A 12,596-nucleotide genomic window follows, 5' to 3' on the forward strand; every position below is an offset into this window, starting at 1 on the left:
TTATTTCAGCAGGCAGGACTGGCCTAGGGGTATTTTAAAGGGGTTTTAAATTAAATTTTTAGTAGAAGCGGCCAAATTTAAATATTTATTTTTAATCTTTTTAAATTTTGTATTGTATTACTGTTTTAAACTGGCTGTAAGCCGCCCTGAGTCCTCCGGGAGAAGGGCGGGGTATAAATTTAATAAAATCTAATCTAAATCTAAAATCTAAAATAATAATAATAGTAGTAAAGTTGGAAGGGACCTTGGAGGTCATCTAGTCCAACCCCCTGCTCAGGCAGGAAACCCTATACCATTTTCGACAAATGGCTGTGCAGTCTCTTCTTTGAAAACCTCCAGTGTTGGAGCATCCACAGCTTCTGGAGGCAAGGAGTTCCACTGGTTAATTGTCCTCATTGTCAGAAAGTTTCTCCTTAGTTCCAGGCTGCTTCTCTCCTTGATGAGTTTCCACCCGTTGCTTCTTGTCCTGCCTTCAGGCGCCTTGGAGAATAGCTTTAATATTTTTAATCTCTCTCCCTCCTGGAGCACAGGACTCACGGAATGGAGGCAAAGCCATGCAGGCAGATTCAACATTGAAAAGCTCGTGTGTCTTCAATGTCTACGGAGATTCTCAGCCATCCAGGTCGTGAAAAAGCATCTTTGGGGTGATTGTGGCATTTTAGTTTGAACAGACTTTTTTAGACTTCATAAAAACACCAAACATGAAACATGTTGAGGAGAGCCATTTCTTCAATGTGGCCAAGCCTCAAGGCCGAGCCTACGCAGGTGACCCAGATGCCCCTCCCAGACTCAACCGATGCCCCCTGCATGCCAGCCACACCCAGCCTGGGCTCCGGCCTGGGGCAGCTATCGCTTCACTCTCCCACGAAGGGGCTAAAGTCCCACAACTGCCTTCCCGATAAGCACAACCATCAGCTTCTTCTTCTCCCTCAAGGGGCTGCCCCACCGCACCCCAGTGGCAGCACTCTCAACTCTTTCGGCTGCCCGTGCCCCCCCTCTCGCCTGTGGCTGGCAACTCCTCTGCCACCCCCTTTGCTCTGCACTGAAGGTGCACTCTCAGCTTCCTCTGGAAAGTGGCATCTCCTTCGAAGCTTTTGACCCCCGCTCCTAACCCAGCTTTTGCCATCAACGCCGGCCAACATTAGGTGAGACCCGGCTCAAAAACAGCCACTGTGAGGGGGACCTCGGAGTCTTGGTGGACGATCACTTGACTAGGAGCCAGCCCTGTGCAGCAGCAGCCAAAAAAGCTAACACAATCCTGGGTTGCATAAACAGAGGCATAGAATCAAGAGCATGCAAAGTATTAGTACCGCTTTATAAAACCCTAGTGAGACCACACTTGGAATACTGCAGCCAATTTTGGTCACCACATTACAAAAAAGATGTTGAGACTTTGGAAAAAGTTCAGAGAAGAGCAACTAAGATGATCAAAGGCCTGGAGGCTAAAACATACAAAGAATGGTTGCAGGACTTGGCTTTGGCCAGTCTAAAGAAAAGGAGAAACAGGGGCGACATGATAGCAGTATTCCAGGATCTGAAGGGCTGCCACAAAGAAGAGGAGGGGGTCACAAAGAAGAGGAGGGGGTCACGTTATTCTCCAAAGCACCAGAGGGCAGGACAAGAAACAATGGTTGGAAACTGATCAAGGAGCGAAGCAACCTGGAATTAAGGAGAAACTTCCTGACAGTGAGGACAATTAACCAGTGGAACAGCCTGCCTCCAGAAGTCGTGGGTGCTCCATCACTGGAGTTTTTTTAAAAAGAGACTAGACATCCACTTATCTGAGATACTATAGGTCCTCTTGATTGAGCAGGGGGCTGGACTAGAAGACCTCCAAGGTCCCTTCCAGCTCTATTCTATTCTTCTTCTTGGAACATGTGTGGGGAGGACTCCCTTGCCCAGCCTCCCTGGCGTGGCCTGGCTCCCAGGCATGCTACATGCCCCCTACTCATCTCTTTCCAGCCACCAACAGCCTGCAAAGCTCCACCTTCAGGAGTCTTAACATGTGTGCTAGACTATCTATTACCTACCTAAAGCAGAGCTGGGGAACTATGGACCCTTTATGACTTGTGGACCAACTGTTCTGAAGTCCACTAGTTCTGCTGGCTGGGGAATTCTGGGAGTTGAAGTCCACAAGTCTTAAAGTGGGTTGATGAGCTGGCTGCAGCCATAATGCATGTGGGCCCCAGGGTGTGAGAGGGTGAATATAGGAGGACAACAGCCCCCCATTCCCCTTCCTTTTCAGGACTCTACTTCGCAGGGAATGAAGAGCTGGCCCTTTAAGCAGGGGCTCAGCGGTTTGAGAAGGAGGGGGTGGGCAACAGCTGGGCAGCAGCAAAGGGAGAAGTGCAGGTGGCATATTCCAAGGAGGGATTATGTAATAATGAAGAGCAAAAAGGAGAAGTGGAAGCCTGATGCCGAAGCTGCCAGAGAAGAGCAGGGTGCCACCAAAGATGGCGCAGGGTGGCAAGAGCAGAACCACCAGCCAGAGACCCTGGAAGAGGCTGGCCAATGACGAACCAAGATGCCCTCTGGAGTTGGAGGCTGGGGGCCCAGCAAACACAGGGCACCTGAGCCTGGCATCTGGGAGGGTGGCACACCTGAGGTTTTGCAGTGCTGGCAAAGGCACCCAGTGGTGGGCAAGCTCCTAGGCCAGGGGTCCCCAACCTTGGCAACTTTAAGACCTATGAACATGCTGGCTGGGGAATTCTGGGAGTTGCAGTCCACGAGTCATAAAAGAGCCCAGGTTGCCTACCCCTGTTCTAGACAGATGAACTTGAAAGCCGCCGGAGGAGGGAGCTTCGTCGGAAGGGATGACCGAGACCTGGTGCACAAGATGCAACTAGGCGGAACCAACAGGAAACAGCATCTCACATTTTGCATAGAGGCAAGGGGGAAACTACCAGAAGAGTCCCACAGGGAAAGCCAAGAGGGCAAAGAATTGATCTGAGACCACAAAGATTTGAGCTTCACTAAAATATATTCCGCGGGGTAAGAAAAGGTCAAGGAGGAGGAGGAGGAGGAGGCCAACTCCGCCTCCAGGAAACTTTAGAAGCCAGGAAAATAGAAAGACTCTCTCGAAGAGCATAAGCTCCGGATGGAAACACAGCTGGACTCCAAAAAGTAAGTGTCATGCCTGCCATCTTCAGCGTATGCCATAAAGCCCAGGGGAGGAGATTGGGGAAGTGGGGCACGGGCATCGGGAGGAAAAAGAGGGGGGGGGGGAGAATGACAAAGAGACAAGCGGTGTCAATCCGGAATAAACAGAGGACAGAGCATGTGAACGGAGTGCACAACTCCACCAAGCCTCAAAGCCGTTGACAAAACATCAGAAACCGAGGCTAGCAGAGACCCTGGTGGATGGACTGGTCGTGGGGGGGGAGGCTCTCCATGGTCAGAGGGCCAGCCCCCCCCTGCATCCCAAATGCTTCCATTGGGATTCTCCTATTTGTATTTATTATTTCCACTTCAAGGCTGTCCACAAATTACAAAGAAACAGTAAATATACCAAGAGGCAAGCTAGAGCAGGAGGGGTGTCTACCGTGGCCGCTTTAAGACCTGTGGACTTCAACTCCCAGAATTCCCCAGCCAGCAGAGCTGGCTGGGGAATTCTGGGAGTTGAAGTCCACAGGTCTTAAAGCGGCCACGGGTGGACCCCCCCCGGAGTCAAGCAGCCCCTCTGAGCCCAAGGTCTGGCAGGCCACGAAAGGAGACCCCCAGAGGGGGGCGAGGGGAGGGTCAGCCGCCGCCACTCCAGCTGACCCGGCCGGACAAGCGCTTCCGAGTCAGGCGAGGCCTACCCCGGGGAAGAGCAGCGCCTCGAGTCGCCCTGGCAGCCGGGCAGCGCTCCCCACCCCTCCCCGGCCCTTCTTCGCAAGAGGTCGGGGCCTTCCGGGAGGGCCCCCATGGCGGAAGGCCCCTGGTCCCCTTAACGGACGGGCAAGGCATTGTGGGAGCTGTAGTCCGGCCCAGACGGAGAGGCGCAAAAGAGCGCGCAGGCGCGGGGCGCGCGCAGGTGTTCAAGGCAGCAGAGAGGGAGGCGGGGGGGCAACAGAGCGCCACGCCCCCCGGCCACCCTGCTCCGCGCCGCAGCCGCGAACCAAATAATTCACCCGCCCGCCCGCCCGCCGCACCCTCACCTGGGCCGCCCCTCTCGTGCGTCGCCGCCGCCTCCGCCGTAGCCAGAATCCCCCGCCGGAGCTCCGCCGCCGAAACGCGGACTCGCTCCAGCCCCGCCGCCGCCATCTTGGCTCGCCGAAGCCAAGGAAACAAACGGCGGACGGTGGCCGAGCGCGGACAAACCGGCCCCGGAGCCTCAGGGCGCATGCGTCAGCCGCGAGAGGAGGGGCGGGGCCCGGCGCGGGACTGGCCCACGTGCGTCGCTCGCTGCTGCTGTTGCTGCTGGTCGTGCGAAGCGGGGCGGGGCGAGCCGAACGGCCGGGCGGGGCTTCTCCAGGCGCCCGCTCGGAAGAGGCGGCGGGTCCCGCGTCCCCGCACCGCAAAAGGCAGCAGGGCTGCTAGGGGCTTCCGTGTCAGCGCTGGTGGGAGTCTTCCTGGTGGTCCCTGGATTAGGTTGCATGCTGTTAAATTACCGACAAGGCAAAAATTCACTATCCTGACACTGATGAGGTTACCTAGTCGGGTCATGAAACGTCTGCAAGGAAACCACCAGGCTCAGAGAGCACCAAGGACCCCACAGTCTGCCTCCCCCCTTCTAACACTGATGACGTTACCTAGTCGGGTCATGAAACTACCAGGCTCAGAGGGCACCAAGGGACCCCACAGTTCCTCCTCCTTCTCCTCCCTTCTAACAGTGATGATGTTACCTAGTCGGGTCATGAAACGTCTGCAAGGACTCAGAGGGCACCAAGGACTCCACGCTCCAGGTATCTCATGAACCCAGCACTTAATCGTCTGCTTGCCAGGCTCTCTGTGTGGTGCCCCACGCACTGCCTCTTTCCAAAGGCAAAGGAAGCCAAAATGATTCGGAAGTCCTCATTTTATTGCAAGTGCAGGGTTCCTCTCCGTGGCACGCTGGATGCTTCCTAGAAGCCTGCTGGAGGGTTGAGAAACGGGCCTCGTGGCTGGACAACCTATGGCAGCCCAGACTCCGTGGGTCTCGAAAACGGGCCCGCCTCCCAATTTGGTACCTGGAACCTTGTTCTGCCGAGTGCACCGACCCCAGGTAGCTGGAGGAAATCACTGGACCCCCAGCTGCTTCCAAAAGGTCCGCTTCCTGGTTGTGCAGCTGCCCCCAGAGCCCCCTGCCCACAATTCAGAGCCGCTCCAGAGGAGGGCAGGAGGCTCGGGAAACCAGGCCAGGGAGGAGGTGGCTAACGAGCCGGGCGCAAGCTGGCCTGGCAAAGGGAGAGGGCCGAGTGGGGCGCGATGCCATTCAAACCCCAGAAGGACCAGGGCTCGCTTTCTGGTGCCCCCCCCTTCCCCCCGAGTGGGACCGATGGACATACAGGTGACAAGGAAGATGGAGCCACAACAGGGAGGCCGGTTTATTTAGTGAACAAACACACCACCTCACATCTGGAAGAGTCCACACGCCTTCGGAGGAGAGCTTTGCGGGTTCCACCCACGGCAGCTTTGCTCGAGGTGCCCCAAGCCGGGAGGCCGGTGGCCAGAGGGCAAAGACGGCCAAAGCCCGCTCATCCCAGGGTTCGGACGGGCCCGTTCTGGCCACAGTCCAAGATGGAGGCAGGGAGGGAGGGACACTTGTTTTCAAACCTAGAACTCGTGTCAGCCCTTGAGGAGTCGGGCTCCCGGGAGGGAAACAGTCCAGAGGGCAAAAGTGGGGAGGGGGGCTGGCTTCCTAAGGCCGCTCTACCAGTGGAGGCCAGAAGGGGGCGTCTTCTCATCCTTATTGCTTTCCAGGGAGAAGGGGGGGATCCGGACATCGAAATGGGAGCCGTCGGGCCGCTCAAAACGGAAGGTGCCCCTGGGAGGGAAGGAAGGAAGAAGCCCAGGTGAGGCCCCCACGAGATGGACGTACGACCACAATTGAGCTGAACATTTTCCGTTGCTAAGTGAGTTTTGCCCCATTTTAACGACCTTTCTTGCCACAGTGGCTAAGTGAATCACTGCAGTTGTTAAGTGAATCTGGCTGACTCGACTCGGCCAGGAGGTTGCAAAAGGGGATCCCGGGACCCTGGGACACAGCGACCGTCATAAATGTGAGCCCCATTGACAAGATGTGAATTTCGATCACGTGACCAATGGTCGTAAGTGGGGGAAATGGTCCTAAGTCACTCTTTTCAGTGCTGCTGTATCTTTGAACAGTCACTAAACGGAACGGTTGTTAAGCCGAGGACTGCCTGTTCTTGGCCACTATGAAAACGAGGCGACGCTCTGTCCTACGAACAAGCTGGAGGAGGGGCCGGGGTTCCCGAGAGGGCCCCTTCCGTGTGACAGGGGACCTCGCCCCGTGCTCCGTCCCCACACCAGCTGCGGGCGGCCAGGGACCCTAACCCTCACCCTCCTGTCCATCGGGGCCTCCCACCTGCCCCTCCCGGCCTGACACAGGAGGTGGCTGCCGGCCGAGCTCTCCCGGCCTGAGACGCGCCCTCTTCCCTTCCCTGCTCCCCCAGCCGGTGCCCCCAGCGCCCCCGAGGCTCACCACATGTGCCCACTGGACGCCTGCAAGGAGACGTGGCTGCTGTACTGGAAGGCCGGCTGCTCTTTGGACAAGACGGGCTCCTGGGGGGGAGAAAAGGCGGTCATGGCCTCCCCGGGGCTGCAGCCGGGCGTGTGGGCCTCCCAAAGGGCAAGTGGGCTGAGCTCACATCGGCCGCCAGGATGTCTTTGCGCTGAGCCTTCAGAATGGAGGGGTCCACAAATGGCAGCTTTGAGACTTGTGGACTTCAACTCCCGGGACGAGTCTCTACCGGGACACAACCGCCCTCCCCTTACTCACTCGCCCCACAACTCCCCGTCCACGGACGGTCTCCAGGGTGCCGGACAAGCTGAATATCCTCCAGTGCCGTTCACGGAGCTGCACAACTTCGTTGTTGAGGTTTTCCAGGCGGATGCAGTAGCGCCACTGGACACGAGGCAGAGAAAGCGGGCCCCGAATCAGAGGGGCCGGGGCTCCCCTCGCCCTTCCAAGGGCAGAAGAAGGCCCCTCCGGACCCCCACCCCACCCAGCCAGCCACAGAAACAGGGAGACTCACCCAGTAGACGTGAGAGTTCTGCGCTTCCTGTTAAGAGAAGAGAGAGAGGCCGTTTCCCATGGCTGAATGCCAGCTTGGCCCCCAGCCTGCCCAATCTCGCCCAGCTGGCAGTGCTGCCCCTTGCGAGGTTCAGTCCCTGTATCGAAACTTGAAAGGGCCGACACGGGGCCAAGCAGGTGGGGACAGAACCAGCCAGAGTGGGCTATTCTTATTTTTATCTAATTATCTGTCTTGCACCAGAAGGCAGGACGAGAAACAACGGATGGAAACTAGTCAAGGAGAGAAGCAATCTGGAATTGCCACCAGAAGTTGTGGGTGCTCCATCACTAGAGGTTTTTAAGCAAAGACTGGACAGCCACTTGTCTGAAATGGTGTACAGTCTCCTGCTTGAGCAGGGGGTTGGACTAGATGACCTCCAAAATCCCTTCCAGCTCTATTTTGATTCTTTCTTTCCTTTCCTTCCTTCCTTTTCTTTCTTTCCTTTCTTTCTTTCTTTCTTACCTATCTTCACCTGTTCATCTCTTTCTCTCTCTCTCTCTCTCTCTTTCATTTGCAGCTGACTATGAGTCTGTTAAGACTTGGAATACTACTGAATATTTACTTGTTACTCTACGATTAACTTGCTTTCTTTTTCTTCTTTACATTCTAGTGTTTTTCCGTTTACAGCTAGTCCTCCACTTTCGACCAGTCGAGTCCAAAATTTCTGTTGCTAAGTGAGACATTTGGTGAGTTTTGTCCACCTCTTTTTTTTTTGCCACAGTTGTTAAGAGAATCACCGCAGCTGCTAACACGGTTGTTCAGTGACTCTGGCTTCCCCCACTGATTTTGCTGGTCAGAAGGTTGTAAAATGGGATCACGTGACACCCCCGGGACACTGCGACCGTCATAAACATGAATCGGTTGCCCAGCACCTGAATTTTGATCACGTGACCCACAGCAGTCACCGCAGCGGTCGCAAGTTTGAAAAACGGTCACAAGTCACTTTCCTCAGTGCTGCTGTGACTCCGAATGGCCACTAGCCCCCCCCCGGGACTGTGCTCTTCTCCTGGGTGTTGTCCTCTACCGCTGCCTTTGTCCCCCCCTTCTGAGGCAGGGGGAATGGGGGGGCAGCACCTACCCGCATGCCCATGTAGAAGGGGATGACCGTCACCCGGATGTTCTCGGTGGTCTCCCGGTGCACGTCGGAGAGCTCCAGCCACGGGTGGTTCTTCTCCTGCCAGGCGCAGAGCGTGTCCCTTGCCACGAACGGGGGAGCTGAATGAAAGTTCCAAGGGGAAACGGTCAGGGGAGAAAAGGCCGGCCCACGGAAACACCCCCACCCCCCAACCGCGGTCTGGCCGGGTGACTGAGCAGCCGTCAACCGCCATAAGCGTGCAGGCGGTGATCACGTGACCGTGACCGATTTTTATGGCCGTTAAGCAGACCCTCTCTTTGCTATGGGAGACCTTCTGTCAGAAAGCGAACGTAAAAATGCCGCTCTCCAGCAAACATGTCCTAAATCGAGAATCAGATGAATGCAGGACACTGCAAGCAACCATAAATGTGGGCCAGCTGCTGAGCCCCCAAAGTGCAATAATGTGACTGTGGGTCAAGGGGGGCTCGCGGCAATCGGAACCCCGAATCCAGGGACTTTTAAGTGTGTTTTGTGGAGTCCCTCACAACTTGTCGTAAGTCGAGGACCCCCCGCAAGGGTAAAATCAAGGGAAGAAGCACGCTGACCCTCCTTGGCTCTGGGTGAGCTGAGGGGGGAAGAACCAACAGCCTCACCGCCACAACCTGTGGGGCCCACCACCATCACGGGCCGGTTGGGGAAAGTGCTGGGCCTCGACCTGGCCGGCCACGTGCTAAAAATGCGTCAGGGGAGATGATGGGCCCGGCTGGTCCTTGACCTACAACTGGTTGTTTAGTGACCAAAGTTACAACAGCACTGAAAAAACCTGCGGCCATTTTTCACACTTATGACCACTGCAGCATCCCCGTGGTCAAAATTCAGATGCTGACTCAGACTTATGACGGTTACCGGGTCACTTGATCCCCTTTTGCGACCTACTGACAAGCCAACGCAATGGGAGGAAGCCAGATTCACTAAACAGCTACTTGCTTAACGACAGCTGTGATTTGCTTAACGGCCACGGCAACAGAGGTCGTGCAGCTCACTTAACAATGGCCTGGCTTAGCAGTGGGGATTGTGGACTCCATTATGATCCCAAGTCGAGGGCTCTCTGTGCTGAGGGGGGGCTCGGAGATCCCTCTCGGCCTGTGGATTCCTGGAGTAGGTGGGGAGAGACCCTGCCCCCCCCCAAGGCCAGCCCTGCTCCTGGAGTGGGGAGCGAGGGGCGAAGGTGTGTGTGTGTGTGAAGTACCTTTTGTCTGATCGTACATGAGGAAGCGCTCGAAGAGCTCGTGCTGGATGGGCACCTGGTCCGTGGAGGTGTAGGGCAGGATGTCCTCGTGGCTCACGTAGTCCAGCCCTGGAAAGGGACCCAGAGGAGGGGCAGGTGGGGCTCACCCACAAAACCCACCGACTCATTTCACAGGCTGAAAAACTCTTTTCAGGCTCCCAAAGCAGCCAAGTAGGGGAGGGCAGCACCGGAGAACCGGGACGTGTTAACCTCAAATCCAGGCCGTCATTCTGGCTGTGTGTCACAACCCAACTCTCTCTCTCCCCCCTCTCTCTCCTCCCTCTCTCTTTCCTCCCTCTCCTCTCTTTCCTGCCTCCCTCTCTCACGTTTTCTTGCAGACGTTTCATGACCCGACTAAGTAACATCATCAGAGCCAGTGATGATGCTAGCACCACTAGCTCTGATGATGTTGCCTAGTTTGGGTCATGAAACATCTGCAAGAAAACCACCAAACTCAGAGAACACCAAGGACCTCACAGTCCTCCTCCCTTCTAGCACTGATGATGTTCCCTAGTTGGGTCATGAAACGTCTGCAAGAGAACCACCCAGCTCAGAGAACACTGAGGACCCCACAATTCTCCTCCTCCTCCTCCTCCTCCTTCTAGCACTGATGATGTTCCCTGGTTGGGTCATGAAACGTCTGCAAGGAAACCACCCAGCTCAGAGAAGACCAAGGAGTGAGCCCTCATTTCAACCCTGAGCTTCAAAGATTCTCCTTTATTGGTTCCTATCTTTTGGTCAGCAACTGCCTTCCTGTTAAGTCTGATGGCCACTGTTCCACAGCTGGCCCTCTGGAACCGCTCTCCCTCGGAGCCCCCTCCCTCCTTCAAGGGCGCCAAAGGACGCTGCCACCTTCTCTTCGGGCTGAGCGTTCCCAATTTCTCACCCTCCCTTTGGCTTACCTGGGATTGCATAGAGGGCTCGACTGTCGTCGTGGTTGGCCAAGAACGTCACGGCTTCTGTTTGGGATCTCTGAGACTGAAGGAGAAACAGAAAGGGCGGGAGGTGGAGCTGCAGTCTGAGACACGCAGGCCCAGGGGGACTCAGGTCCGAGTAACCCTGCGTGAAACTGACGGGACGGTGCGGCCAGGTTCCAACTGTGTGGCATTCGTGCTGGACTTTCAAAAGCTGGACCGTCTGCCTCCACCCGTTGCTGGGACTCTCGAGTGCGGTGCTAAGGGGTCTCCCCATACCCAATGCCCCACCCCACCCCGACACAGGGAGCTGCCACCCACAGTGTTAGCAGCCGTGGCCTCTCACACTGGGAGGGACTGTTGGGCAGGCTTTCCTTGAGGCCCACTGCAGGGGGGTGGGGGGGGGAGGCAGCTGCTCGCAGAATGTTCTCACCCGGAGAAAGTTCACTGTCTGTTTCCACTGCTGAGCTCTTAAAGGTCTCAGTTGGTGTTTTAGAGACCCTGCTTTTCTTTTCTAATTTCAGCATCTCAAAGGCTTCATCTACTCCTATTTGCAGAAGGAGATGGCTCTTTTCCACTTCCTTTCCAAAGACTCCCCACTGCCAAAAGCTCGCCTACCCCGTGCTTGGCACGTGGCTGGCTGGGGAATTCTGGGAGTTGAAGTCCACGAGTCTTAAAGTGGACAAGGCTGGAGAGCTCCAGCCCAGAAGGTCACCTGGTTTTTACAATCCAGATGGATGAAATGCCCTCCAAAGACGTGAATTTAATTGCCCCACCTTAGGCTGCTTATAAAAAACGAGGGACATCCTCCATCTTTGCCCCCCAGGGATTTGTCAGCTGAAGTAACTTTGATTTTAGTCATTTAAATTTAAGCTGCCCTGTTTTGTGCCTGTAATTTGTAGCTTGCAAGTTGCTGTAATCCCCCTTGCATATTGTGCAGACACTAAGGCGGGATCTAAATTTTAAAATAAATACGTTTAAGCTTTCTGAGAACCGCAAGAGAGAAGGCAGGAGATGTCGCTGATGTGGGGAACTGCGTTTCGTTAACAGCACTCCTGACAATCGGCTTCCGATTTAGCGGGTCAACAAGAACATCGGAAGGTGGGACTCACCCACTCCAGGGCCAGGGAGAAGAAGGGAGGGAGACCCCTCACGCTTCTACGTCAGCAGCCTAGTTTCGGGGGGATGGGATGGGACTCCCCACAACTCTCTGCAGCGCAGAATGTCCAACTAGGTACGGGTGAGGGGCTCGTCCTCAGGAACAGCGATGTACTCCCATCATCATCCATGCCACGATGGGCGGATGGAAGGAAGGAAGGAAGGAAGGAAGGAGGGAAAGAAAAGGAGAGGCGAGGAGAGGAAAGGGACGCAGAAGCACTTACTATATGTGGGCAGTCGCGAGCGTCGATCAGCACCTGATAGTAGGTGTGTGTCTTGCCTTTCACTTCTTTGGATCCATGTGCAGCTCCAGACTCGCTCCTGCAACGAGACGGGCCAGGCTGAAAAAGCTGCCTCCTTAGCAGACTGTCAGCAACCAGTCCTCGACTTAATGACCATAACTGAGCCCAACACTTCTGCCGCTAAGCGAGATAATGGTTAACTGAATTTGTCCCCTTTTACGACCTTTCTTGCCGTCGGTAAGCGAATCACTGCAGTTGCTGAAGTTAGTAGCAGGATTGCTAAGCGAATCTTCCCCCATTGGCTTTTGCTCGCAAAAAGGGATCACCTGACCCCGGGACACGGCAACCGTCACAAGTACAAGTCAGTTGCCAAACCTGTCTGAATTTTGATCACGTGACCATTGGGACGCTGCAAGCGTTGTAAGTGAAAAGTGGTCGTAAGTCCCTTTTTTCAGCTCCGCTGTAACTCTGAACGGTCACTGATGGTTGTAAATAGAGGATTCCCACCACTGTTCTAAGTGCTCCCTCGCCTCTGCCACCTCAGTGACCGGCAACCCCGAACAACTGCGAGACCGCTTACTTTTCAGGCACAGCAGAAGCGACGTCTCGGTCGTACAACCTGGCTTGCCAAGGAAAGAGGACAATCCCCCGGTATCCGAATATACTGTGGAGAAACAACTGCAAGAGAAGGTCAAGACAGGC

General features: G+C 55.4%; 1 protein-coding gene across 1 annotated transcript; it reads right to left on the minus strand.

The window, feature by feature from the left end:
- Positions 1–5,815: 5,815 nt before the first annotated feature.
- On the minus strand, positions 5,816–12,590 carry LOC107296200 (polymerase delta-interacting protein 2; the record flags this gene model as incomplete). Its single annotated transcript, XM_015825548.1, has 9 exons — positions 5,816–5,947; positions 6,626–6,705; positions 6,923–7,048; positions 7,179–7,205; positions 8,296–8,432; positions 9,542–9,649; positions 10,483–10,558; positions 11,877–11,973; positions 12,475–12,590. Coding segments are annotated over 9 exons (882 nt in total), but the record flags the coding sequence as incomplete, so codon positions are not given.
- Positions 12,591–12,596: the final 6 nt, after the last annotated feature.

This window comes from Protobothrops mucrosquamatus, unplaced genomic scaffold (genome assembly GCF_001527695.2).
Source record: "Protobothrops mucrosquamatus isolate PMUCROS unplaced genomic scaffold, P.Mucros_1.0 scaffold2682, whole genome shotgun sequence".
Taxonomy (NCBI): domain Eukaryota; kingdom Metazoa; phylum Chordata; class Lepidosauria; order Squamata; family Viperidae; genus Protobothrops; species Protobothrops mucrosquamatus.